Source organism: Salvelinus sp. IW2-2015, unplaced genomic scaffold, assembly GCF_002910315.2.
Source record: "Salvelinus sp. IW2-2015 unplaced genomic scaffold, ASM291031v2 Un_scaffold16339, whole genome shotgun sequence".
In the NCBI taxonomy this organism is placed as follows: Eukaryota; Metazoa; Chordata; class Actinopteri; order Salmoniformes; family Salmonidae; genus Salvelinus; species Salvelinus sp. IW2-2015.
The window spans coordinates 121,938-149,882 of record NW_019957542.1 but is presented as its reverse complement, the minus strand read 5'-3'; the positions used below and the strand labels follow the sequence as shown (position 1 = coordinate 149,882).

The 27,945-nt window shown below is 40.6% G+C and overlaps 3 protein-coding genes across 7 annotated transcripts; 1 reads left to right on the top strand and 2 right to left on the bottom strand.

Moving 5' to 3' along the window:
* Positions 1-473: 473 nt before the first annotated feature.
* Positions 474-7,468, top strand: LOC112080486 (adenine phosphoribosyltransferase). Its single transcript, XM_024146268.2, is given in 8 exon segments — positions 474-581; positions 584-672; positions 3,782-3,875; positions 4,346-4,411; positions 4,414-4,485; positions 5,331-5,426; positions 5,602-5,654; positions 5,656-7,468. Coding segments are annotated over 8 exon segments (639 nt in total). The 5' UTR covers positions 474-553; the 3' UTR covers positions 5,797-7,468.
* A 158-nt stretch (positions 7,469-7,626) lies between these two features.
* Positions 7,627-16,013, bottom strand: LOC112080495 (ras-related protein Rab-34). Of its 5 annotated transcripts, none has more exons than XM_024146276.2 (12): positions 15,131-16,013; positions 14,884-14,931; positions 14,335-14,438; positions 13,814-13,905; positions 13,597-13,665; positions 13,297-13,398; positions 13,139-13,203; positions 12,953-13,004; positions 12,762-12,843; positions 12,288-12,378; positions 12,017-12,124; positions 7,627-10,268 (listed from the first exon to the last, which is right to left on the bottom strand). In XM_024146276.2, exons 1-12 carry the CDS (start codon positions 15,258-15,260, stop codon positions 10,201-10,203), a joined length of 1,011 nt encoding a protein of 336 aa, XP_024002044.1. In that variant the 5' UTR covers positions 15,261-16,013; the 3' UTR covers positions 7,627-10,200. The 5 variants fall into 5 exon arrangements, with proteins under 5 accessions (XP_024002044.1, XP_024002045.1, XP_024002048.1 ...); XM_024146277.2 differs by having other exon boundaries at positions 13,597-13,662; positions 15,131-16,007; XM_024146280.2 differs by having other exon boundaries at positions 15,027-15,686.
* Positions 16,014-17,532: 1,519 nt separating this feature from the next.
* On the bottom strand, positions 17,533-27,225 carry LOC112080494 (TLC domain-containing protein 1). The gene is made up of 4 exons (XM_024146275.2): positions 26,643-27,225; positions 25,242-25,324; positions 23,902-23,984; positions 17,533-23,160 (listed from the first exon to the last, which is right to left on the bottom strand). The coding sequence occupies exons 1-4, from the start codon at positions 26,846-26,848 to the stop codon at positions 22,762-22,764; spliced, it is 771 nt and encodes a 256-aa protein (XP_024002043.1). The 5' UTR covers positions 26,849-27,225; the 3' UTR covers positions 17,533-22,761.
* Positions 27,226-27,945: the final 720 nt, after the last annotated feature.

Sequence of the window (27,945 nt, the reverse complement as noted above, 5' to 3'; positions counted from 1 at the left end):
ATTAAAGCTGTTTGATACATTTTTTTTTACTTTTAACAAAATTATAGCATTAGAACTATTGCATAATTTTTGTATTTTGTTTTATCATTTAAAACAGCAAACTTTCAACTATCTTAGCCATATTTTAGAGTAATCTGCTGTGCTATTTGAGCGGAATACACCATATTATTACAAAAAATATGATATTTTCATTTTAACCAATCTTATTAACTTTTGCTCCAATTGTGTATTTAATTTAACTAAGGAGACTACATGTGAATTTTGATTCTGCAATCTAAAATGTGTATTGACATTGATTTAAACTGGATTATGATTTTCATTCAGGTTGCATTACTTTAAAAAATATATAGTAGAAATGTTGCAATAACAATATCAGGGTCTAGCGCTAATGATAATGAGTAGAGCTCTGTAAGGCCTCCATGTCAGTATGTACTCTGTGGCATGGTCTACACATTGGCACACTCCCTGGAACCTGATATGGGTGGCCAGGTCAGCAGACAGATTCACAGCCCAGGCTCCTCTGCCTCTATAACTGTGTGGACTGTTACTACAAATGGACGCTTTGGCTGTTCCAACAGACAGGGGGGCTGGTACCTTTCCCTAATGGCACCAAACACCAAAGGACCAACTTTTGCCTGGTTGGACCCATCAAGACTCTACTGTAATTCCCAGGTACTAGTGATATAACTTTAGTTTCCTGGTATATTTGTCCAAAGAAGATGAGAGTGAGTGTTGAGTGGCTTTTAGCAGTTGAATTTCACATTTCTGGGTCATCAAATTCTTGGGATGTATTCCCCAGGAGAGTACTTTTGCCTTTCAAGAGGGATTAAAAGATGATGTGGTAACTGAACAATACAGTGGGTATCCTAAGTATTCACCCTCCTTGGATTTGTTCACATTTCATTGTGTTACAAAGTGGGATTTAAGATGGATTTGTCCTTTTTTTGTCAACGATCTAGCCAAAACATTCTGTCTTCTGAACATTTTATAAAGATGAATGAAAAATATAACACTAATACTGTATACCTTGATTAGATACTGTAAGTATTAACCCCCCTGAGTCAATACATGTTAGAAACACCGTTGGTAGTGATTAAAGATGCAAGTCTTCTTTGCACACCTGGATTGTGCAACTCATTATTCTTTTCAAAATTCTAGCTCTGTCAAGGTGTTGCGGATCATGGCTAGACAGCAATTTTCACGTCTTCTTGGTAAGCAACTCCAGTGTAGATTTGGCCTTGTGTTGTAAGTTATTGTCCTGCTGAAAGGTAAATTCCTCTCCCAGTGTCTGGTATAAAGCAGACTGAAGCAGGTTTTCCTCTAGGATTTTGCCTGTGCTTAGCTCCATCCTGTTTCTTTTTACCCTGAACAACTCGCCAGTCCTTGCTGATTTCAGGCAGTTACTCAGTGATGTGTTGCGTTTGCCACAAACATAAGGCTTTGCATTTAGGCCAAAAAGTGTATTCCTTTGCCGTGTTTTTTGCAGTATTACTTTAGTGCCTTGTTGCATAAGCACAGGATGTACATTTTTGAATATTTTTATTCTGTAGATTTGTATTCTTATTTTAACTCTGTCATTTAGGTCATTATTGTGGAGTCACTACAATGTTGTTGTTGATCTCTCCTCAGTTTTCTCCCATCACAGCCAGTGAACTCTATACCTGTTTTAAAATGACCAATGACCTCATAGTGACATCCCTGAGCATTTTTCATTCCTGTCCTGCAGCTTAGTTCAGAATGACGACTGTATTTTTTATGTCTGGGTGGTTTAATACATAATCTACAGCATAATTATTAACTTGACCAAGCTTAAAGATATATTCAATGTATGATTTGTTATTGTTAACCATCAACCAGTCACTGCCCTTCTTTATGAGGCTTTAGAAAAGCTCCCTGGTCTTTGTAGTTGAATCTGTGCTTGAAACGCAATACTTGACTGAGGGACCTTACAGATTAAATGTATGGGGGGCATAGGAAGGGGTAGCCATTCATACATCATGTCAACCCCTATTATTTCACATCCCGAGTAGCACAACGGTCTAAGGCACGAGGCATCACTACAGACCTGGGTTCGATCCCAGGCTGTGTCACAGCCGACCATGACCGGAAGACCCATGAGGCGGCGCATAATTGGCCCAGCGTCATCCGGGTTAGGGGAGGGTTTGGCCGGCTCAGATTTTCCTTGTCCCATCCCACTCTAGCGACTCCTTGTGGCGGGCCGGGAGCATGCAAGCTGATTTCGGTCACCAGCTGGACGGTGTTTCCTCTGAGACATTGGTCCGGCTGGCGTCTGGGTTTAGCAAGCACTGCGTCAAGAAGCAGTTTGGCTTGGTACTGTAGGGTCATGTTTAGTGGACACATGGCTCTCGACCTTCGCCTCTCCGGAGTCCATAGTGGAGTTGCAGCGATGGGACAAGATGGTAACAACCAATTGGATATCATGAAATTGAGGAACAAAAGGGTTAAAAGTAAAAAAAAAAAAAATTGTTTTATATATATATACTGTACATATATTATTTCACACAGAGTGAGTCCCTGTAACTTATTATGTGATTTGTCAAGCCAAATGTTACTCCTGAACTAATTTAGACTTGCCTAAACAAAGGGGTGAATACTTATGCAACAACTATACACTCACCGGCCAGTTTATTAGGGACACCCATATAGTACCGGGTCTGCCCCCCCCCCCCCCCCCTTGTCTCCAGAACAGCCTGAATTCTTCAGGGTGTGGATGCTACAAGGTGTCGGAAACGTTTGTTGCTCAATTGGTATCAAGGGACCTAACGTGTGGCAGGGAAACATTCCCCACACCATTACACCACCGCCACCAGCTTGTACCAGGCAGGATGGTTCCATGGACTCATGCTGCTTATACTAAATGCTGACTCTGTCATCAGCATGGTGCAACAGGAACCGTGATTCGTCAGACCAGGTAATGTTTTTCCACTCCTCAAATTGTTCTGTGTTGGTGATCGCGTGCCCACTGGAGCCACTTCTTCTTGTTTTTAGCTGATAGGAGTGGTGCATTAGCCCATCCGGGACAAGGATCGACAAGTTGTGCTTTTCGAGATGCCATTCAGCACGCCATTGTTGTACTGCGCCGTTACTTGTCTGTTTGTGGCCAACCTGTTAGCTTGCACGATTCTTGCCATTCTCCTTCGACCTCTCTCATCAACTAGGATGTTTTTTGTTTGTCGCACATTCTTGGTAAACCCTAGACACTGTCGTACGTGAAAAGCCAAGGAGGGCGGCAATTTCTGGCAATCATACCACCCTCAAAGTCGTTTAGGTCACTTGTTTTGACCATTCTAACGTTCAATCTAACAGTAACTGAATGCCTCGATGCCTGTCTGCCTACTTTATATAACAAGCCATGGCCACGTGACTCATTATCTGTAGGAGCGATCCATTTTCGTGATTTTCGTGAACGGGATGGTGTACCTAATAAACTGACTGGTGAGTGTATTTTAATTATTTTATTTTATTATTAATTAGTAAAAATGTGTAGAATTTTCTTTTCAATTTGACATTATGGAGTATGTTGTGTTGATCAATGAGAAAAATTACAATTAAATCTATTTCAATCCCACTTTGTAACGGAAACAAAATACGAAGAAATCCAACGGGGGTGAATACTTATGATACCCACTGTACAACCTATAACTATAACAAATTTCCCCTGCAGTGTGTAAAATTTGTATTTTGCCCAGTGCATATACGTAAAGATACTGTAAGGAAACCCATAGCAGTCCGGGTGGTCAATCTGGTTCATTCTGATCAGACCCTGTCAGATTGTGTGAAGGACCTTTTCTATCCATTCCAGAAGGAGGCCATTGACCTGGTAGTGGGTATAGATGCAATGGGATTCATCCTCGGTAAACAACCAGTCAATAATGTTTTAGGAAAACATACAATCTCCACCAATCTGCTCATGCGTTGTTGCTGAAGTGTGGCTCCATGCTACTTACTTGATACTAATTTTATTTCAAATCCAGCAAGCTCCACTGAAAGGGCAGGAAACCTAACCCCCTTGGCAATGATACTTAATTTAGGGGTAGTACACATAGGTCCTGCTTGGGGAATTGCGTCACCAAGGACACACTTTAAGAGTACAATATCACACCATGCAATTCAAAATAAAAGCCTTGCTAAATCAATCACAGTATGTGTGAAATGGATCTGTATGGAATGATTGATCTACATGGAATGCTGCTGTCACTTCAATCACTTCAATTTCTTCTGAGAGAAAATATTGATTGGTGAAATGAACTCACAATCTCACCAATACAATAACAGTCTATCTGTGCTGTTTCGAAGATGTAATCTGTATCTTGGTGGTTTTCAGGATCGGCTGTGGCCACCACCCTTGGAAAGGGCTTTCTGGCTATCCGCAAAGCAGGACACCTGTGCACACAAACCTAGAGCACAGTGACTACGCAGGCAGAGAGAAGATGGTGAAGGTTCGCCTGGATGTGTTAAGGCCAAGTGAGTCACCATCACAGTCTGACAGGATAGCTTTCCTTGGTGAATAAGTCACAATTTTGAGTCTATGGCCAATGAACGGACACCACTCGTCTAAGGTTTCAAGAGTCCTGCATTGTTTGTAGAATCTTGAGGTGAAGGATAAAGAGACATACTCATTAACATGAATGTAGCAATGGACAACATAGTGTGAGACAAGCTCAATGAACCCACAAGCAAAGAGGCAGTATGGCCTGTTTTGGCTCTGACTCTGTATTTGTTTCAATGAATGCAACCATGGCCTCATTCCCTCCAGATGTAATCAATGTGAAATGGCTGGCTAGTAGCGTTTCAATCAGTTACGTCACTTGCTCTGAAACCTATTAGTAGTGTTGCCCCTTGCTCTGCAAGGGCCGNGCCGTGGCCTTTGTGGAGCGATGGGTAACGACGCTTCGTGGGTGTCAGTTGTTGATGTGTGCAGAGGGTCCCTGGTTCGCGCCCGTGTCGGGGCGAGGGGACGTACTAAAGTTATACTGTTACACAGACATAGCCACTCTTATTTCCTGTGACATAATGCCCTCTAGTGTTGGTGCAGGAACCAAGGGCCCTACTCTGTATAGCAAATATTTAAGGAAACATTTGCCCTTCAAGAAGATTCTCTGAATGTGTTTTGTACTGTATCTCAGTAGGACTGCCGGTGTGCATACTGTGAGTTAGGAATTTGAATAGAAATGCGGTGTAGATCCCAAATGGCACCCTATTCCCTTATTTTGACCAGTGCCCATAGAGCAGGTAATGCACTATGTAGGGAATAGGGTGCCATTTGGGACACAGTCACAACCACTAGTTGGTCTGTCTCTGTGCTTCAGGGCTCCAGGTGCTGATAGTGGACCAGTGGATAGAGACCGGAGGAACCATGAAGGCTGCTATCAAACTGGTGGAGAGGCAGGGAGCGACTGTTGTAGGTCAGTGTGTAATCACAGTGCCAGACAATGTGTCTTAGTTGTAGGTAGGCTAGACTTGATTTAACTTGTTGTATTACTGAGAAGTGCAAAACATATATACTTTAATCACAACTGTATACTTTAAAGTTTTCTTCTACCTTAATTATTATCAAGTAAAAGTAATGCATATTTGCAGGTGTTGCTGCTGTGGCCATAGAGAACAGCGAGGGAGGGAAGTGGATCAAGGAGAAATAAAAAACACTCTCACTGCATCCCGGAGGAACTACAGATTCAAATTGACAAACAATATCTTGACTCCTTCCAAGAGCTTCGCCAGTTAAATGCTCAAACTCAAGGTCACGCAATTCAGAGTAGGGTAGGCAATCTCTAACTGTGCTGACCAGGATTCTATGTTACTCTTGCATGGTGCTTTGTCCAAGAAGTCACGAAGATCATATATTGCGTTGTAGTGGCAATGCATTCAATGTTTTTTTACTTCTATACAAGCATATTGTATATACAGTGCCTAGTGAAAGTCTACACACCTGTTGCACAGTCTTCACATTTTGTTGTATTAAAATTAAATCTAAAAAGGGATTACATTTAATTATTTTGCTACAGATCTACACAACCTCCTCCACAAATTCAAAGTGAAAGAAAGTTAGAAAAATGTTCTTGATTGCCTGTCTTCATACCCCAGAGTTAATACTTGGTGGAAGCCCAAGACATATTAGGTACACCACCGTGGCTTGCTATATAAAGCAGAAATGGCCGGTCTCTTGGGCTTTTCACACACGACAGTGCAGTGTCTTGGGTTTACCGAGAATGGTGCGACAAAGAAAAAAAAACATCCAGTCAACAGCGACAGTCCTGTGGGCGAAAACAGCTTATCGATGAGAGAGGTTGAAAAAGAAACTACAGGTTTGTGGTGGCAGCACCATGTTGGGTATGCTGGGGAGATTGTTAGGATTTTTTTTATTTTTTTTAATGTAATGTAAGTATAGCCCATTACATTACCTCAGTCTTCTGATAACCTAACCCTGGGATATAAAAAAATAAATAGTGTGCAACAATTACCCAAAATGTAATGCCAAATATGCACAGAATGGCTTTCCAGGAGGTGTTGACTGTTTCTAAATAGTCCAGTCTCAGTCTTAAAGAAAGCTTAAAGAAAAACAAGACAATGTTTGAATATGGCTGTCCATCAATGATTCCCAACCAAATTTACTGAGCTTGAGCAATTTTGACAAAAACAATGGATATACAGACTGTTACCCTAAGAGTTGTGTAAGGCTGGTAGAATCTTATTAAAAATGATTTACATCTGTAATAGCTGCCAAAGGTGCTTCCATCAAGTAAACTCAGCAACAACAAAAAAGCGTCCCTTTTCAGGACCATGTCTTTCGTAAAAATCCAAATACCTTAACAGATCTTCATTGTAAAGGGTTTAAACACTGTTTCCCATGCTTGTTCAATGAAACATAAACAATTAATGAACATGCACCTGTGGAACGGTCGCTAAGACTGAGGGCTTGTAGGCCTGTTGTAAGGCAGGTCCTCACCAGACATCAGCGGCAACGACATCACCTATAGGCAAAAACCCACCATCGCTGGACCAGACAGGACTGGCAAAAAGTGGTCTTCACTGATGAGTCGTGGTTTTGTCTCACCTGGGGTGATGGCCGGATTCGTGTTTATCGTCGAAGGAATGAGCGTTACACCGAGGCCTGTACTCTGGAGCGGGATCGATTTGGAGGTGGAGGGTCCGTCATGGTCTGGGGCAGTGTGTCACAGCATCATCGGACTGAGCTTGTTGTCATTGCAGGCAATCTCAACGCTGTGCGTTACAGGGAAGACATCCTCCTCCCTCATTTGGTACCCTTCCTGCAGGCTCATCCTGACATGACCCTCCAGCATGACAATGCCATCAGCCATAATGCTCATTCTGCGTGTCATTTCCTGCAAGACAGGAATGTCAGTGTTCTGCCATGGACAGCAAAGAGCCCAGATCTCAATCCCATTGAGCACGTCTGGGACCTGTTGGATCGGAGGGTGAGGGCTAGGGCCATTCCCTCAAGAAATGTCCAGGAACTTGCAGGTGCCTTTGTTAGTCACATGTCTGTGGAACTTGTTGAGTTTATGTCTCAGTTGTTGAATCTTATGTTCAAACAAATATTTACACATGTTAAGTTTGCTGAAAATAAACGCAGTTGACAGTGAGGACGTTTCTTTTTACTGAGTTTATTAACATACAGTATGCAATCAATGCAGATTTGCCACCAATGCTCCTTATAGGACACATCACTGCACTTTAAACTCCTCTGTAAACTGGTCATCTCTGTATACCCGTCGCAAGACCACTGGTTGATGCTTATTTATAAAACCCTCTTAGGCCTCACTCCCCCCTATCTGTGATATCTACTGTAGCCCTCTTCCTCCACATACAACACCCATTCTGTCAGTCACATTCTGTTAAAGGTGTAATGAGTATGATGGGAGACAGAGTGCTGGTTTCAAGCGCAGGGCACAGCAGGTGTTTATTTAATAAAGGATGACAGGAGAAGGCAGGTATCATGATCCAGGGACAGGCAACAGGTAACAGTACAGGCAGGGGGAAAGGCTAATAACATAGTCTGGGAAATCAGGCAAGAGGTTGATGACAGGAAATCTGATAGGCAAAAGTATAGGCAGGGAATAGGCAAAAAAACGTTTTTAGTGAGGACAGCCAAAAACTACAACACACGGGAGGACTAATATGGACATAAACACCGCTCCGACTAGAATGTGGACAAAAATAAACAATATCTCACAATGATGGGGTGCAATGAACTGAACTAAATAGTGTGTGTAAATGACATACAGGTGTGTGAACAGGTGATCAGAATTCAGGTGATTGGGATCTGGAGACTGAGCTGCGTTCAGGGGATCTATGTGTTTGGGAGTGTGAGCTGGAAAGTGAGCTGCGTTCAGGGGATCTATGTGTTTGAGAGTGTGAGATGGAAGCAGACATTACAAAAGGTCCCCAAAGCACACACATCCCTGGGTCGCTCGTCTTTTCAGTTCACTGCAGCTAGTGACTGGAACGAGCTGCAACAAACACTCAAACTGGACAGTTTTATCTCAATCTCTTCATTTAAAGACTCAATCATGGACACTCTTACTGACAGTTGTGGCTGCTTTGTATGATGAATTGTTGTCTCTACCTTCTTGCCCTTTGTGCTGTCGTCTATGCCCAATAATGTTTGTACCATGGTTTGTGCTGCTACCATGTTGTGCTGCTGCCATGATGTGTTGCTACCATGTTGTTGTCATGTTGTGTTGCTACCATGCTGTGTTGTCATGTGTTGCTGCCTAGCTATGTTGTTGTCTTAGGTCTCTCTATATGTAGTGTTGTGTTGTATCTCTTGTTGTGATGTGTGTTTTGTCATATATATATATATACCTATTTATTCAAAAAACATTTTTTATCCCAGCCCCCGTAATAAGAATTTGTTCTTAACTGACTTGCCTAGTTAAATAAAGGTTAAATACAACAAAAACAACAATCCTAATTTTGTATTTCTTAGTCATTTAGAAACAACAACAAAAATATCTTTGAAAATGTGGAGTAGGTCGTGTAGATTGACAGGAAAAAATATTTAATTTAATAAATGTTTTGTATTAATTTTAAGGAAGCAAAATGTGAAGATTGTGCAATGGGTGTGTAGACTTTCACTAGCAACTATATGTATTATTGTTTCAAATTAAGAGGTCTTGGCTAATATGACAAACCGTTATAAAACATAATTGAATAACAGATTAGTGACTCATCCTATATGGAACTTTTAATAATAACTTTGAATTAGTCTAATTACCGCTAAACAGCAGTTTGATTTGATACAGAGCAGTGATTTTAAAGCTTATATCTATATTTTGAGCTAAGTGTAGTAGTTTTGAATATACAGTATATCTTTATAGAGTCAAAACTTACATCTGCAATTAAACATATTAGAAAAAAAACTTTAATAATATTTCTTGTCTAAAAGGACAACTAGACATACGTATGTATGCACATTTCACTCTGATTCTGATATTCAACTAGAGGGATAATATAAGATCAGTCATTCAAATATCGCATATAATTCAAAATGAATCATTCTCAGTTATATTATTGTCTCTATCTAACGTAGACGAGGTACATCTGACTAATACACATCTCTCACACTGTATGAACGCCTCTGTGCTGTTAAAAATAGGACTATCCAAACAATGCATTCATACTCCTTAGCTAGCATAATATAACCTCCCAGGATGGAGTCACGAGTTCCCATCTATGCTATAGTTACAAATTGTGCAAAAAACATATAGCATGCAAACAACACTACACAAAACAACACTGTAAAAAATCTAATAGGCCTAATGGTGGTGTCTTAAAAATATCCATATTAGGTATTTGACAACATCCATGGTTGTCCATAATCCATAGCCATTTAAGCAGTAACGCGATAATCTGTCAACACTCAAAAACTGGAATTGTACAGTATGGAGTGCAATGACATAGAGGAAATTATATTCCGAAACTATAGATAGGCAAAAATAAGCCAAGCACCACAGGAATCCACATCCAACCAAGGAGCTGTTCTTTCCGGGCCAGCAGAAATGAAAATCAAATGCCTGTGAAGGCACTAGTCTCTGTCCTGTCTGCTAGCTCTCACTGCAAATTCCATGTGTCTGGGAGTGGTCCGTGGTTCTCAGTTTCTCTTCTGAGGAAATTATGCTTTGGTACCTTTTTACTGTAGTAGTCACGTGTTTGTCTTCATTGACAACAGTTTGACTGTTTCTTCTTTGATGTTGCATACACGTTGTTTGAATTACTGTTAATTTCTGAAACAAACAAATAAACTTGCATGAAAAAAGGCTCTTATGTGTTTCTTATGTTACTCATACAAGGGCCTGTCTGTAACCTAGTCAGGGTTAACATGGAGAGAGAAGTGATGTTATTAATGTTTGGCTTGCGAAAGTATTCACCCCTTGGTATTTTTCCTATTTTGTTGCCTTACAACCTGGAATATACTTTTTTTGGGGGGGGTTGTATTATTTGATTTACAGAACATTCCTACCACTTTGAAGATGCAAAATATTTTTTATTGTGAAACAAACAAGAAATAAGACAAAAAAACAGAAAACTTGAGCGTGCATAACTATTCACCTCACCAAAGTCAATACTTTGTAGAGCCACCTTTTGCAGCAATTACAGCTGCAAGTCTAATGGGTATGTCTCTACAAGCTTGGCACCTCTACCCACTGGGATTTTTGCCCATTCTTCAAGGCAAAACTGCTCCAGCTCTTTCAAGTTGGATGGGTTTCGCTGGTGTACAGCAATCTTTAAGTCATACCACAGATTCTCAATTGGATTGAGGTCTGGGCTTTGACTAGGCCATTCCAAGACATTTAAATGTTTTCCCTTAAACCACTCGAGTGTTGCTTTAGCAGTATGCTTAGGTTCATTGTCCTGCTGGAAGGTGAACCTCCGTCCCAGTCTCAAATCTCTGGATGACTGAAACAGGTTTCCCTCAAGAATTTCCCTGTATTTAGCGCGTTCCCCATCATTCCTTTAATTCTGACCAGTTTCCCAGTCCCTGCCAAAGAAAAACATCCCCCACAGCATGATGCTGCTACCACCATGCTTCACTGTGGGGATGATGTTCTCGGGGTGATGAGAGGTGTTGGGTTTGAGCCATACATAGCGTTTTCCTTGATGGCCAAAAAGCTCAATTTTAGTCTCATCTGACCAGAGTACCTTTTTCCATATGTTTGGGGAGTCTCCCACATGCCTTTTGGTGAACACCAAACGTGTTTGCTTATTTTTTCTTTAAGCAAAGGCTTTTTTTCTGGCCGCTCTTCAGTAAAGCCCAGCTCTGTGGAGTGTACGGCTTAAAGTGGTCCTATGGACAGATGCTCCAATCTCCGCTGTGGAGCTTTGCAGCTCCTTCAGGGTTATCTTTGGTCTCTTTGTTGCCTCTCTGATTTAATGCCCTCCTTGCCGTGAGATTTGGTCCGTGAGTTTTAGTGGGCGGCTCTCTCTTGGCAGGTTTGTTGTGGTGTCATATTCTTTCAATTTTTTAATAATGGATTTAATGGTGCTCTGTGGGATGTTCACAGTTTCTGATATTTTTTTATTACCTAACCCCGATCTGTACTTCTCCACAACTTTGTCCCTGACCTGTTTGGAGAGCTCCTTGGTCTTCATAGTGCCGCTTGCTTGGTGGTGCTCCTTGCTTAGTGGTGTTGCAGACTCTTTGGCCTTTCAGAACAGGTGTATGTATATATACTGAGATCATGTGACACTTAGATTGCACACGGGTGGACTTTATTTAACTAATTATGTGACTTCTGAAGGTAATTGGTTGCACCAGATCTTATTTAGAGGCTTCATAAGTATTTTTTTTAAATTTCACTTCAACAATTTTGACTGTTTTGTGTATGTTCATTACATGACATCCAAATAAAAATCTATTTAAATTACAGGTTGTAATGCAACAACATAGGAAAAACACCAAGGGGATGAATACTTTTGCAAGGCACTGTAACGCTTGTTTCCATATTTTAACAGTGTACAGCTGTATACTCACTGATAACGTCCCCAATGTGCCTTGATCCACTCTTCTCTAGCTCTGCCAGAACGTTGGCCTCAAATGCCAATGATGCAATACGGAAGAAAAACTCCCTCACATTTTCCCCTACAACAAAACAGGAGGAGAAAAACATGAAGACACATTTGTTCCTCAGATGTTTAAACAATTAGTTTATGATAATTGATAATACCGCCTTACAAACAAGTAGGCTGCATCCTATCATATTGCTACCAATCTCAACATTGATTTGATGTATTAGCCCACCCACCAGTCAATGATGACAAGGCCCAATATTCTGCTTTGATTTCCTCAGCCAGTTCGATGGCATCCTGTTCAATCTGAGAGTACTGAGCAGGAGACTGAGGAAATAGCATAGAGAAGAGGAAAATACAAACCCAATAGAAAAAAAAACATACCGTATTCCATGCATTTTATACAGAAGCTTTTTCAATATCTTAGTATCCAGTATATAGTCTGAACTTTGACTTCTGGAAAAATGCATTCCTGTGGTACGGTGTTTAATAAGACATGGATACTTGATGCCGTTGGCCTTTATCCAAATAATCCATATTTGACCTTCCCTAAAGCAACAACATACCACTGGAACAGAGGTGAATACTGGAACAGTGGTTAAGAAGTGGCTAAGTTGTATCCTCATCATGAAGTATGATCTTGAAATGGAGAGACTAAAACGGATCAATTGTGCCTCTGAAGAATGTATATCAAAAGAGTAAACACATACACTTAGGTCTTTCTTTGTGCCCACCAGGAAAAGCTGGACATTGGTAGGATCATTCTCCTTCAAGGCATCTTCAAGCCACTGCCTGTGAATAAACACAGTGACATTCAAATATGTTAAATAGAGTTTACAGAGCACACGTGCAGCTGAAATGCACATCCATAGTCATGTCAGGTGATTCTAATGTATTTTACCTTGCATGGCCCAAAGATGCCACATCATTTACATCGAACACAATAACAATAGCTGGAAAACAAAATTAACTTCATTAGTAAACTCAAACATCATCACATCTGTCCCTAAGAACATGGCAACATGTTATAGGTCATAATGAATGATATGGAAACATAAAAACAGTTCAAAAGAGAAACCCCCCTTACTCTGAGCTCCCCTGTAGTATGTGGAAGCAATACACTTGAACCTCTCCTGCCCCGCAGTGTCCCACCTGTAGAGGAGAAAGATATTGGTGAGTGAAGGGACACAGGTTATTAATACTGGGGATTAATACTGTAGAACACACCAGTAGAAAGATACTCACAACTGTAAGCTGAAAGGCACCCCCAACACTTCAAACCGCTCCATCTCAAAGTCAACGCCAATAGTCGCCTTGTAGTTCTTGTCAAATGCATCCTTGCAAAACCTAATGATAAAAGCGTGAAATATTAGGAAAATTGACTGACAATCTGTACTTACAAACAACCTAGAAAAAATACAACCTACGGTATTCAAGTTTGCTGTACGCTGTGCATTCCATCTGGTTATTGATTCACCAAAACTGCCCAGTTGACTCATACTGCAATCAAGTACTACGCATCAGCAGTATCCAAGCTTTGCTTACCTATTAATCAGACATGTTTTTCCCACAGCCAGGTCACCAACCACTATGACCTTAGCAATTCTAAACCTACTGGAGGAGAAGGAGACACAGACAGAGAGACAATCAAAGATCCCAATGAGACACAACATACCACCCTCATAATGTCATAAGCATTATATAAAATATATTATATAAACCTGTCTATCTTGAACATGAAAAGGTTTTGTGGCCTACCCACCCTACTGTGCCAGTGCGTTGCTCCTGGCAGGCAGTCTTCACTTTGGAGTTGAACTCATCTTTAGTGTGCACAGCAGCCTTCTTACTGTAAAACTAGATTAGAACATAATGAAAACAGCTTTATGAGATTGGTGGCTTGGTAACACTTTACTTGACACCCAGTGTCATAGCACATTATGACACGACCATAACCATGTCATAATGTGTCATAACAGCTGACATAACTTGTCATAACATAGTCATAACACTGTCATGACCCATATATTTACACCTGTTGTGACATATGTTGCATTATTTTATGGCTGGTTATGACACCTACATAAGAGTGTCAAAACTCACATTTATTTAAATTCGTTTTTGCCATGCCAAGACATTTCCTTTCGTTTGAAAGGTTGTTTCTTAAATCCTTTGTTTTGTTGATGTTGTAATGAATTCTCGTGTCAAGTAAAGTGTTACCGGTGGCTTTGCAAGCTTGAACACATTCAAATTATTGTTTTGACTGCTAGCATGTAAGATGCTTACCTGAGGAAGCTGGGCAATGATGCGGTCCCTTCGAACAGGAGGCAGCACACTCATGGATGGCACTCGGACAGACATTAGGCCAAGATAACAGTGATCAGAGAGACCTAGAGGGTAAAAAACAAATAAGGAAAGAGAGATTTAGGTTTTATTAACATGAAAATTACGAGCAAGAGTAGCCTATGCCACGTGGTATGACAAGCCACTACATGATTAGCCTATGAGTCAGCAGCCAGTAACTCCTACATTCTGGAGATGATCCACTAATCTCTATTTTAATCCTATTGTTCTGTGCACAAAGACAAATATTTACTGGAATCTGTTTACAACAATATAGCTAATTCATATTGAACCGAGAATAGATTGTAAAAAATAGTCTTGCTGCTTTTTTATAATTGTAATCATGCTCTTCAAGAACCAAAACACGGGGACACATTGAAACATGACCTCCCAAGATGGTTAAACAAAACCGAAGTTTTGTCTACAAAGGCAAAATAAAAAAGGTGCTAACTGGAACAGAGTCCAAACTGGGATGTCACTGGACTTACATACCTTGTAACGGGACGGGATGGAGTTCTTTCGTCACGGAGCAGTAACCGTCTTTCAGTCAATAAAAACAATGCTTTGACTTTTAGTTTGGTTTCTAGATTTGAGGATTTCACATAAATTAACCCTAATCTTTCTAAAACACTCACCGTATTTGCTTACACTAAATAGACTCGATCTACGGAAGTGAGCGGGGAAAAACGTAGTCTGCAAATTATTTTGTTTTTTAGGCGGACCACTGACTCTGACTCACCTCCAGGTTCTCGTTGGAATTTGGGAAGTATGTTCAGCACGGGTCGAGTCCCCCTGGCGGCAGATATCATTGGACACAGTGTAGCACAAACATGCATTTTTTTGCAACATTGTTTATTGTACAGAATCATGTAGGCTACAATCCAACATTATAGTCATTGGCACCATACTCCGATGATAGAACGCTGGGTTTTCTGACCTTTGATATTTACTGTAGACCTACGTTGCTTTGCCACTTTTTCTATATTCTATGCTCATCGACACTTCCTGTCTCGTGGATACAGGGAGGTGACGGGTGTCTTACCAGTAGTAGCCAATGGAAAATTACAATTAGGCAGGGATTTAACTCCAAATCTTGCAAAATGCAGTACATTTAGTTTTGAAGCTTCATTATTGGAGGTGGAATATTCGTCTTGCATTTGCACCAGCATTCATAAACTATTTAGTTCAGCCTTTCTTAAAGTGGGTCGCGACGAGTGAGAGTAAATGTATAATTATTTCATTAATTACTGGAATTGATTTAGCCAAGTGCATCTGCGCTCTCTGCTTACGCAGTGGTCTTTGATCACTTTGGCAGATGCGCGAGTGTGCTTCGCGGTTTACCGGATCTTTTTTCTGCCGTTTTCTTGAAGATCACTCCGCGACACACACGATGCAGCGCTGTTGTTCAGCAGCAGATGATGCGCTGTCTGCCATCGACTTATCATTCCCACTCGCCATCACTATCCGCTGTCATCAAATGGACTCATGCTAGCTACAAGTTCTGACTTACTGAGCTCAATTGTCATGAAACGCATATACAGCGATTAATTTCTCTCTCTTTCATACAAACGTATAACGAAGAGCGCCCACAATGTGTTGTGTGTGGAAGGGCTAAGGAATGAGTCTCTTAACGAACAAATTAATAAAACGACACGTCTTGACCATACATCCACAGCATGATGGTAAACTCTGGGAGTTATTTCAAAACGGCATAATGCTTCAGGAAACAGTGCTTCGACAGTTGAAAAGTAAGTTAGCTAGTAAGCCATTGCTGTCATTTTATAACAGGTGATGGATGATAAGCAGAAATAAGGGAGTACTAACTAACTCTCATAGTAGTAGATGTGAGTTTCTCTTTCAAACAATCCGCTGGCCTTGTACACAGCTAATAGCCAACATTCGCCAAAGCAAGCTAGCTACTGATAGTGTAACCCTAGTAACGGTACAGATGAAGATGAAAAATGATAAGGCCAGTACATCTTACTGTATAAATTATTGTTGAAAACTACTCTAGGTTGGAACTGTTGCTGTTAAAATACAATAATAATTGTTATTCTTAACTGGAATTAACTGATTGAAGCAAAATGCAAACACACAGTTCTGGGTTGCTCATCTACAGCGGGAAGCAGTCTCCTGCCTGACTGAGAAAGCAGTATATATATATATATATATATGTTCTGGGCCAGTTTGGCACCACATATAGTTGAAGTCGGAAGTTTACATACACTTAGCTTGGTCGCAAATGGGTCTTCCAAATGGACAATGACCCCAAGCATACATCCAAAGTTGTGGAAAAATGGCTTAAGGACAACAGAGTCAAGGTATTTGTGGTGGCCATCTCAAAGCCCTGACCTCAATCCCATAGAAAATGTGTGGGCGGAACTGAAAAAGCATGTGCGAGCAAGGAGGCCTACAAACCTGACTCAGTTACACCAGCTCTTGTCAGGAGGAATGGGCCAAACTTCACCCAACTTATTGTGGGAAGCTTGTGGAAGGCGACCCGAAACGTTTGAAAAATTTAACAATTTAAAGGCAATGCTACCAAATACTAATTGAGTGTATGTAAACTTCTGGGAATGTGATGAAAAAAATAAAAGCTGAAATAAATCATTCTCTCTAATATTATTCTGACATTTCACATTCTTAAAATAAAGTGGTGATCCTAATTGACCTAAGACAGGGCATTTTTACTAGGATTAAATGTCAGGAATTGTGAAAAACGGAGTTTAAATGTATTTGGTTAAGGTGTATGTAAACTTCCGACTACAACTGTACATGTGCGAGTCAGGGTTCTCTTAAAAAACAAGTACAGAAACAGTTTCAAGGCTGAGCATAACCTCAATGTTGCACTGTCAAAAACAGAGCCCAGAATAGACATGCTCTCATTAGGACTGTGTGTGTGTTTTCTGGTCTACATCTGTGTGATGTGATCAATCAGTTTATTCCAGTTCAGAATAAAAAATATGTATTGTATTTTAACAGAAACAGTTCCAACCTAGACTTTCTTTCAACAATAATTTATACAGGCCTGAACATTTTTCGTCTGTACTGTTACTTAGGGTTGCACTATCAAAAACTGAGCCTGTGTGTGTGTGTGTTCTGTTTTTCATCTGTGTGATGTGATCAATCCATTTATTCCAGTTCAGAATGAAAATGATTTATTGTATTTTAACAGCAACAATTCCAACCTAGACAGATATGTAAGAGTGTTTTTATGGAGGAAAATAAACATTTATAGATATTTATATGGATATTTAATTTCATTGTTGTTTGTTTTTGACTATATTGCATTTGTTTTTGGCATACGGGCAATGAAATGTAGCGCTATTTATGTATAGTTGCATATTTTCTTTAACTTGGGTCCCAGGAAAACACAGAATTTCTCATTTGGGTCCCAGGCTGAGAAAGTTTTAGAACCCCTGCTTTAGTTCATACAAAACAGCTCTAGAGGGCAGCATAGATCCATGAAATATTTTATCTTTATGAATGGGACTATAATTCAAAACAGTTTGGCAACGTATTCCTTCCTTAACAAATTGTTTAACAGATCATGAAGTTGCATTCAACAAAGAAATGGCTTTTACAAAGTTTTAATAAGGCACATAAAATAAACAATTAAAAATAGAGATGTCATCTTCGAGTCACTCAATTGCTTTATAATGTATTATATCTTAAGCTATATTAGACTTTTTACAGTAAGTAACCATAAGGCATGTTCTGTAAATGTTCACGGCCTACCATTACATTTCGATATCTGTTTGGTTGTATTCTGCAATGTTTTTATTTTTTTAACTATTTGGCAAAAGCCCATATAGCTCTTCAAAAAATGTTTTTAAATTGTATTTATTTAACCGTTATTTAACTAGGCGAGTCAGTTAAGAACAAATTCTTATTTACAAAGACGGCCTACCCTGGCCAAACCCTAGCCCGGACGAAGCTGGGCCAAATGTGCGCCACCCTATGGGACTCCCAATCACGCCCAGCTGTGATACAGCCTGGAATCGAACCAGGGTCTGTAGTGACACCTCTAGCACTGAGATGCAGTTCCTTAGACCGCTGCGCCATAAGCCCCAAAAAAACAAAACAATGCACTGACCATGTATTGTACACAGTTGTTCTACATATATTTCTGTCCACATCATTCAGTCCAGCCAGCCCAGAGTCACATTTATAGTGTTTGGGAGTAGGGAACTAACTATACTGAACAAAAATATAAATGCAAGATGCAACAATTTCAAAGATTTTACTGAGTTACAGTTCATATAAAGAAATCAGTCAATTGAAATAAATAAATTACAGATACCTTCAAAATTCAGAAGGCACTCGCACATTTGAGTTATATTTGTTGCAGGTGCATGGTAACAATTGAATAACATGAGAGAAAAAATAAGAAACCTGCACACTGCTCTTGCTAGTATCACTGCTCTTTATTAAGCCTTACGGATCAGCTTCATCAGAACTTTTGTGAGTGTTTTTAATTTGCACCCTTATGTAGACATTGCTCCACCCACATCCGTTCAATGCATACCTTAAAAAAAGGCATGTCAATGGTACTCTGGATCTCGTCACAGTATTTCTGTGCATTCAAATTGCAATCGATAAAATGTAATTGTGTTCGTTGTCTGTAGCTTATGCCTGCACATACCAAAACCCCACCGGCACCTTGGGGCACTCTGTTCACCATATTGACATTAGCAAACCGCTCGCCCACATGGACATACTGCCAAATTCTCTAAAACAAAGTTGGAGTTGGCTTATGGTAGAGAAATGCACATTATATTCTCTGGCAACAGCCCTGGTGGACATTCCTGCAGTCAGCATGCCAATTGCACGCTCCCTGAAAACTTGAGAAATCTGTGGCATTGTTTTTTGTGACAAAACTGCACATTTTAGAGTGGCCTTTTATTGTACCCAGCACAAGGTGCACCTGTGTAATGATCATGCTGTTTAATCAGCTTCTTGATAGGCCACACCTGACAGCTGGATGTATTATCTTGACAAAGGAGAAATGCTTGTTAACAGGGATGTAATCAAATTTGTGCACAAAATGAGAGAAATAAGATTTTTGTTTATATGGAACATTTCTGGGATCTTTTATTTAAGCTCATGAAACATGGGAGCAACACATGTTGCGTTTACATTTTTGTTTAGTGTACATGTAGTTCAACTTGTAATTTAACTACATTTTGCAGCAGCTTGGTGGTAGCTGAACTAAATTCAAATCTATGTAGTGTTTTCAGTAGTTAAATTACGAGTTGAACTAAATTCCAATCTATGTAGTGTTTTCAGTAGTTAAATTACGAGTTGACCTAAATTCAAATCTATGTAGTGTTTTCAGTAGTTTATAACTTTTTTGCCATGTAGCGGTGCAGCTACAGTTGAAGTCGGAAGTTTACATACACTTAGGTTGGAGTCATTAAAACTCGTTTTTCAACCACTCCACAAATTTCTTGTTAACAAACTATAGTTTTGGCAAGTCAGTTAGGACATCTACTTTGTGCATGACACAAGTAATTTTTCAACAATTGTTTACAGACAGATTATTTCACTGTATCACAATTCCAGTGGGTCAGAAGTTTACATACACTAAGTTGACTGTGCCTTTAAACAGCTTGGAAAATTCCAGAAAATGATGTCATGGCTTTAGAAGCTTCTGATAGGCTAATTTACATAATTTGAGTCAATTGGAGGTGTACCTGTGGATGTATTTCAATGCCTATCTTCAAACTCAGTGCCTCTTTGCTTGACATCATGGGAAAATCAAAAGAAATCAACCAAGACCTCAGAAAAAAATTGTAGACCTCCACAAGTCTGGTTCATCCTTGGGAGCAATTTCCAAACGCATTAAGGTACCACGTTCATTTGTACAAACAATAGTACGCAAGTATAAACACCATGGGACCACGCAGCCTTCATACCGATCAGGAAGGAGACGCATTCTGTCTCCTAGAGATTAACGTACTTGGGTGAGAAAAGTGCAAATCAATCCCAGAACAACAGCAAAGGACCTTGTGAAGATGCTGGAGGAAACAGGTACAAAAGTATCTATATCCACAGTAAAACGAGTCCTATATCGACATAACCTGAAAGGCCGCTCAGCAAGGAAGAAGCCACTGCTCCAAAACCGCCATACAAAAGCCAGATTACGGTTTGCAACTGCACATGGGGACAAAGATCGTACTTTTTGGAGAAATGTCTGATGAACCAAAAATAGAACTGTTTGGCCATAATGACCATCGTTTGTGTTTGGAGAGAAAAAGGGGGAGGCTTGCAAGCCGAAGAACACCATCCCAACCGTGAAGCACGGGGGTGGCAGCATCATGTTGTGGGGTGCTTTGCTGCAGGAGGGACTGGTGCACTTCACAAAATAGATGGCATCATGAGAAAGGACAAAGATGTGGATATATTGAAGCAACATCTCAGACATCAGTCACTAAGTTAAAGCTTGGTCGCAAATGGGTATTCCAACTGGACAATGACCCCAAGAATACTTCCAAAGTTGTGGAAAAATGCCTTAAGGACAACAAAGTCAAGGTTTTGGAGTGGCCATCACAAAGCCCTGACCTCAATCCTATAGACAATTTGTGGGCAGAACTGAAAAAGCGTGTGCGAGTAAGGAGGCCTACAAACCTGACTCAGTTACACCAGCTCTGTCAGGAGGAATGGGTCAACAATTCACCAAACTTATTGTGGGAAGCTTGTGGAAGGCTACCCGAAACGTTTGACCCAAATTAAACAATTTAAAGGCAATGCTACCAAATACTAATTGAGTGTATGTAAACTTCTGACCCACTGGGGATGTGATGAAAGAAATAAAAGCTGAAATAAATCATTCTCTCTAATATTATTCTGACATTTCACATTCTTAAAATCAAGTGGTGATCCTAACTGACGTAAGACAGGGCATTTTTACTCGGATTAAATGTCAGGAATTGTGAAAAACTGAGTTTAAATGTATTTGGCTAAGGTGTATGTAAACTTCCGACTTCAACTGTAACTACTGGAACTACACACTACTTTTATTTGCAAAAATATAAGATTGTCTACTTCACCAATCATTTCCTTTCTTTTTCAGCATCAGACCTGCCTCGTTCACACTGGAAACATTGTTGCGTTTAATATGTTAAATTACACTTTATGTTACCATATGACCCCAAAGTGATCATCTGTTCTTGCAATTTGTAGAGTCTATGACATTTCAAATTTACATAACTTCATCTAAACTACTTCATGAAAAATGTACTACTTTTTCAAAGTAACGTTAGTTACAGAAACTATATTTTTCTTAAGGGTAGCTTTAGTCCACCTTAACTTCTTCTAATGTGAAGTAATTGGTATCTTCCCCAACACTGCATCTATAAACATACTGAACGGGCTATCTAGGGAAGGTTGTTGAGAAGGAACTGTGGTATAGCCACTACTATGACTTACCAAAACCCATTGCTAACCCATCCTCTGGAGCTGTCCGTTTTAGTTTGGCTCACTTTGATAAATCATTTAAAAGAGAAATATAAGTGATTCTTGGAACCTCAAGAAAATGTAGACCTGGCCATACATTCAGCTACTTTCAATGGGATACATGCATTTCACTATGTTAGATTTATGGAATGAATGGTCGCTGTTGTAAGAATGCTGGTCACCCACATATTGGTGTTGACCTGTTGAGACCCAGCAGGGAAGAATGAAAGTAAAATGATGTTGTCTGACAGTTTGTTACAATGTCAAAAATATTGATTGTACTATAGTTATGAATAGTATATACTGTATATATAACAAAATCCTATTAGTGGAAATTTCAATAAAACTATGTTGCTAAGCTACAGCTGACCGAGTTTGTGGGGTGGGATGTACAACACCAAGGTGATGCCTGATATATCTTTGGCAGTTTGTTTCTCTACTGTATATATTCACAAAATTATGTTAGCATTTATAAGTATTTTTTCTGTTAAAGAGCATTCCACATGAATCACATACATTCCTATATTTTAAATAAATGTATTAGCTATGATCAGAAGCAAAAGTGGCACAGTATCCTGGAGGTAAGTTAGTAGGATTCTCCCAGCCAGTGTGAATGGACCAGTCTCTAACTCTATGCTGCCCTGTTTGGGTGTCTGTGAGGGATCTACAGCCACAGTGGGCATAATCATCAGTAGAGAAACATAGGGAATGTACCACTGTCCCCATCCTTTCCTGGCTGCCTCTCACTACAACACGAGCTGTTGAGAAACAGAGCTCTGTTATGGTTGTTGTTGTGAAGACACAACTTGACAATGCATCCAGATAAGACGGCTTGATGAGGAATGATATCAGTAACCGAACAAAACAAAAAACAAACACAACCGCCAGTTTACAGCCATGTCGCTCTCGGTGTCATTCAGTGAAGAACTTTTTGACGTTGTGTGTGCCATTTAGCGCCATGCTAGGCCTGCTCCGGGGGAAGAAGTCGGCACGGAGAAGACGATAAAAGTAGATCAGGATCATGGTGTTCATGAGGGTCATGGTAACCAGGAAGTAGCCTCCTTTGTCCATCCAGGAGTAGTTCTGGACGATGTAATACGTGAGGTAGAACTGTGCGCTGAGGCGGAAGACGACATATGTGAAGACGTTGAGGAACTTGTTGATTTGGTACAGAGGGGACGACTGCTGTGATGCTAGCTTCAGCATTAGCCTCAAATGCAGGGTGACACTGTTAACCTCCACAAAGAGAGCCACCACAGCACCTGCCACGTAGAGGTGCGAGTACAGAGAATACAGGAAGCACCAGAGCACCTGAGGAAGGGAAGGACAGAGAGAAAGGGGTTAATATATACCAATGACACTCTGCCACCTTACAGCAGTAAGGCTATTGGGATACCGTAATCTTTGCAATAGTAAAACTGGAGAAAAAACTATTTATATTGAATTTATTGAATATACTGTATGATTAATGGATCCCCAAAAAACACTATCAACTATCACGATCAACTAGTGGTCTTTAGATGTTCCAGTATGTGCCATGTTAGAGAAGTTGGGACATACATGCCCACTGACTGATCAGAGACACAGGGAAGCGCAGCTCAGTGTGTGCCTCTGATCAGTGGCAAGATGCACTGTGTTCAACACAACACAGATCCCCCCACACAATGGTGGGTGTTGCTCCCCTGCAGTCAGTGGACAGGCACACAGGAGCATTCATTTAGAATAGGCCCTCGCTGTGGCACCTTTAAAATTCCACTACTGACACATTAAAATCCCCCAAGGAGGATTGCGATATCTCTTAGCAGCATACAATATTAAAATTCCTTCACAGCTCACATTATTTCACTTCCATAGATGTGAATTGAAACAAAGTGTGAGTGCAGCGATCAGTCTGGTTTCACAAGGCCATAAAACAACATTTAAATACTGTGTATCTAACCTTCAGACACAATCTACCAGTAGCTGCTATAACCACTTACCTATGGTCTCTTTTTTTATTATCTTACCAGGTAGTGGGTACAAACTGAAACAATAAAAAGTCAATTATCTTACCAGGACATGATGAATTAAGAACTCCCAGGATCCTCTTGCGTGTCCAGTTAGGATGATGTCACCTGCATCCTGAACAAAGTATCCTGTCAAAGGAAAGTAAAAATCAATGCCTCGGTCTCTCTAGGCCTTTTGGAGTGCCCTAAATCAAATTTTATTCATCACATAAACAGGTGTAGACTAACAGTGAAATGCTTCATTATGGGCCCTTCCAAAGAATTCTGAGAAAGAAAATGGAGAAACAATAGAAAAGTAAAACGTGTAATAATAAATACACAATGAGTAACGATAACTTGGTTATATACTGTACATGGAGTATCAGTACCAAGTCAATGTGCAGATATATTAGATAGCTTTTAGATACAGTATCTAATCTTAGGCCACGTTCCAATGTGCATACCAGCATACCCCTTTGAATGCATGCCCAATACATTGCTTCATTTAAATTCTATGCAGTGTGGATATTGGAACAGAGCCTGAGATTCTATTTCTATGGATTACTTATCATGGTCCAAACAACAGATGAAGGCCATCTAAATGGTTGATAACAGTGGTACCAGAAAGACATGGTCAGGACTTCCCTGTCCTATGTACATCAGTGTAGAGAAATATATTGGACTGTACTGGCATAGTCCATCCTAGTTATCATATGTATTACACTTGATAGGCAAACACAGAGAAACCGCTTTACACTGGATTTCAAAATGAGTGTTGTGTTAACCTCTATATAAGCCAAACTGTCTCAATGGAACGGAAGGTTTGTGGTTGTCAGGCTGGCTCTCCTTAGACCTGCATGCATGCGAGACACATGGAATAATAACACCCAACACTAGTCACATCTTGTCATCACATCTTTCAGCAGCGCTCTTGACTGCTGGGTCTTTAGGGGATTAGTTTTGGTGCCCATAGCGATCTGAGGGTGTGGCCCATCCCCTATTTGAGCCCGGTGAGATGGGCGGATCTGCATTGTTCATTCTCTCAACCTGGTTGCCACTGAAATGTGGGAGAGTATCTAGTTTCCCAGGATATACCAGCTTTTACTAGGAAAAAGGGATGGAGGGGGATAGTATAGTGTGTTCTGTGTGAGCACGTGCTCCGAATTCATTCCATGCCTTTTAACTTGTTTTTTTTATTTGATCAAGCCAGACTGAAGCCTTTATAACAATGTTCAACATTGGAGTGATAGTCTCAAAATAGCATGTTTACAGATTCCCCACGATGAACCCTACTCTCCCATACCAGTGGTGGTCAATGTTCATAGTTCAATAAAAGGTAAACTGGGAATGAATGAACTATTTCACACAGCTCTTTTAGCAGCCATCTTTAAAGGGGTAGTCACTGACCTGATGAGATGCAGATGAGCATGTAGGCCGGTGCCGTGTAGAAGGAGTGAATGTTGGTTGCCATCTCAGGCCAGATGATCACACTGGAGAGGACAGGGATACATGGTTATAGACAGTTAGGTCTGAGTTCTTCTCATTCAGACACACATGGCTCGCTTGTCCAAGCAGCTTGTTGAATGTAGCTGCTTTCACTTTCTTATGAAACAACTGTTGATACATCTATTAGTATACTATATTGTATAGCCTGCCAATGTATGTATGTGTTGTAGTCAGCTAGCTATACAAGTAGCATAGCTATATGTAAAAATATATATATACTTGTACTACAAAAACGTGTGTAACAATGAAATAACAGCTTTTACGACAGTCTAGCCAGCAGGTTTTTCCAGTTCACCTACTTGCTCTCTTTGAAATAGGCTACTTACCAAGCTCATGATTGGATCGTTTAAAAAATATATATATTTGTCTATGGCGTGACACTAAGGTAGGCTAATTGACTTGAGTGGATTCACAAGAATAGGCTATTTTTCTAATGTCAAAACAGATGTGCTTTCTAAACTGCCACAATCTGAATCTGATTAAGGCGCCATCGTTGCTGACTCAATATTTGGCTAACCTCGGACACATATTGATAGTTATTAACTACAAAGGGGAACATTTACTGCCCTAATCAGCTACTCTAAACTACAAGCATGACATTAACACCTCATCTTGCTCATCTAGACCACAGCCTGTCGTTTTCAAATGGTAACAAATTAGTCATAGTGGGAAGAATAAGCAAGGAGGTAGGCAGAGCCAAGCACCAGCTAGCGAGATCCTACTGGTGTGTTCTAGCATACATTTGCATATTTCCATTAGGGAATGCTTTCTCTGTGAAGTGCGTGTGTGCAATAATTCGCCTTTGCACTCATAAACAGCACAATTTCAAAAACCTTTGGTAAAGGGTAAAGTCTACAAAACTTAGTCCACTCTGTTCGTAACAGATTCTAGTTTTGTGAACAGAAAACTGTAGAGATCAAATGTTTCGTCAATGAGAAAATGACAATGTCGGACAAAATCCATCTCATTCCATCTTCCATATTTGGTAGTGAGTGGAAACGCCAAGCGGATGCTTCACATTTATGCATTTGGTAAAATATCTGTCTCATTGTTCCATCTGTGGTATTGCAGAGCTCAACAAGTATTTATTTCCTGAGGATGCCATTTTGTAAGCTGTACTGTGGTATTTAACTCCCCACTTGAGAATGCCTTAGTCTCCCCACCCTTCCCCTGTCTCCCCCATCTCCCCCTCTCCCCTGCCAGTGAGTGTTACTGCTCTGCACCACACACCCTTAAATAACACAACGTCATGTGGATCCACTATGAACGAACAATGGTGTCCCAGTGCAGAGAGTGACTCACCAGGTCACAGCCCAAGTCCCTGTCAGGAGGGAGTGGACCATAGAGACCGAGAGGTTCCTCCACTTCCAGGAGCGGAAGTCATCCACCGCCACCACTTTGGGCACAGGCAGGTTCTGTAGTAGTCGGTGGGCCACCCGGAACATCAGAGCGCACACCAACACAGACAGTCCAGTGTGCCGCTGCAACACAGGAAGCAAGGCCTCCATTTTCTTCTCCTACCCCTCTCTCTCTTTTTACTCTCTTCTTCCTTGTTCTTCGTCTGTTTCACGTCAGCTGCTTATCGCCACGGCTCTTCTCACACCTCCACGGTCCGTTGGTGAGTACGTGTGAGGGGAGAGTTCTCCTCAGGACAGTCACAGCTCCAGGGGTTTGAAGGGAGTCAATGTTCTAGATATGGTATTTCCCCCTTGTGCTTTCAGAACTACTCACTGAGAATAGGCGCAGCTTGTCTCACGTTACACACTTCCTAGGCTCAGAGGGAGGCTAGCTAGGGCTCCCTTAAACAGCTCATTCCAATTCCACAGATGTGTTCCCCCTCTCGTAGTGTGTTGCCACTCAACCAGTCTGTTCGTGTCTGACTGTGACTAGAGGGAAGGGGGAGTGGTGGAGAGGGAGTGGTGTGGGTGGTGGCCTACTTCCAGAAAACAAGAGAATCAAGGGAGGGGCCACTCATCTTACTTAACAAAATACAAACAAGAAGATTAAACTATATGACAGGGCTAAAAACATTATCAGGGTATATATTGTTAACTTACTATGAAACAATGTTCTTTGTTTCTCTGGAAAATGATCACCGTCACAGATCAGGCTGTATAAAATGTGAATTTATGAGGTTTGATACAAAGAAGGAATTTGTCAACTTCAATTGAATTTGTTAGCCAACGACAGCACAGATCTGAAACAAAATATTTTCTCACTAAAATGTAAATACAAATCCAGCAACTAATTTGTTTAGACTAACAGCTAACTTTGAAAAGAGTGAAACTAACACCCCCTAGATTAGTGAGAACCTGTACTGCTCCATAAACCACTGTCTTGTTCTCCCACCACTTTTTCAATAAACAGAGCATACACTCCCCACAGCTGGCCTCTCTGGCCCCAGTGGGGGAGGGGAAAAGGAAGTGAGGTGGAGGGTGTAACAGTGGAAACATCCCAGGGCATGCACACTCAAATCAAATCAAACGTTATTTGTCACATGCGCCGAATTCAACAAGTGTAGACCTTCCCGTGAAATGCTTACTTACAAGCCTTTAACCAACAGTGCAGTTCAAGAAAGAGTTAAGAAAATATTTACCAAATAAAC

Excerpts from the sequence above, each read along its gene's own strand:
- LOC112080495 (XM_024146276.2), bottom strand. The coding sequence starts at position 15,260 with ATGATTCTGTACAATAAACAATGTTGCAAAAAAATGCATGTTTGTGCT. Across the intron at positions 14,932-15,130 it reads ATTCCAACGAGAACCTGGAG|ACGGTTACTGCTCCGTGACG; the intron begins GTGAGTCAGAGT and ends ATTGACTGAAAG. Across the intron at positions 13,666-13,813 it reads CAACGCACTGGCACAGTAGG|TAGGTTTAGAATTGCTAAGG; the intron begins GTGGGTAGGCCA and ends CTTCTCCTCCAG.
- LOC112080494 (XM_024146275.2), bottom strand. The coding sequence starts at position 26,848 with ATGGAGGCCTTGCTTCCTGTGTTGCAGCGGCACACTGGACTGTCTGTG. Across the intron at positions 25,325-26,642 it reads GGGACTTGGGCTGTGACCTG|TGTGATCATCTGGCCTGAGA; the intron begins GTGAGTCACTCT and ends TGTCCTCTCCAG. Across the intron at positions 23,985-25,241 it reads GCTCATCTGCATCTCATCAG|GATACTTTGTTCAGGATGCA; the intron begins GTCAGTGACTAC and ends TTCCTTTGACAG.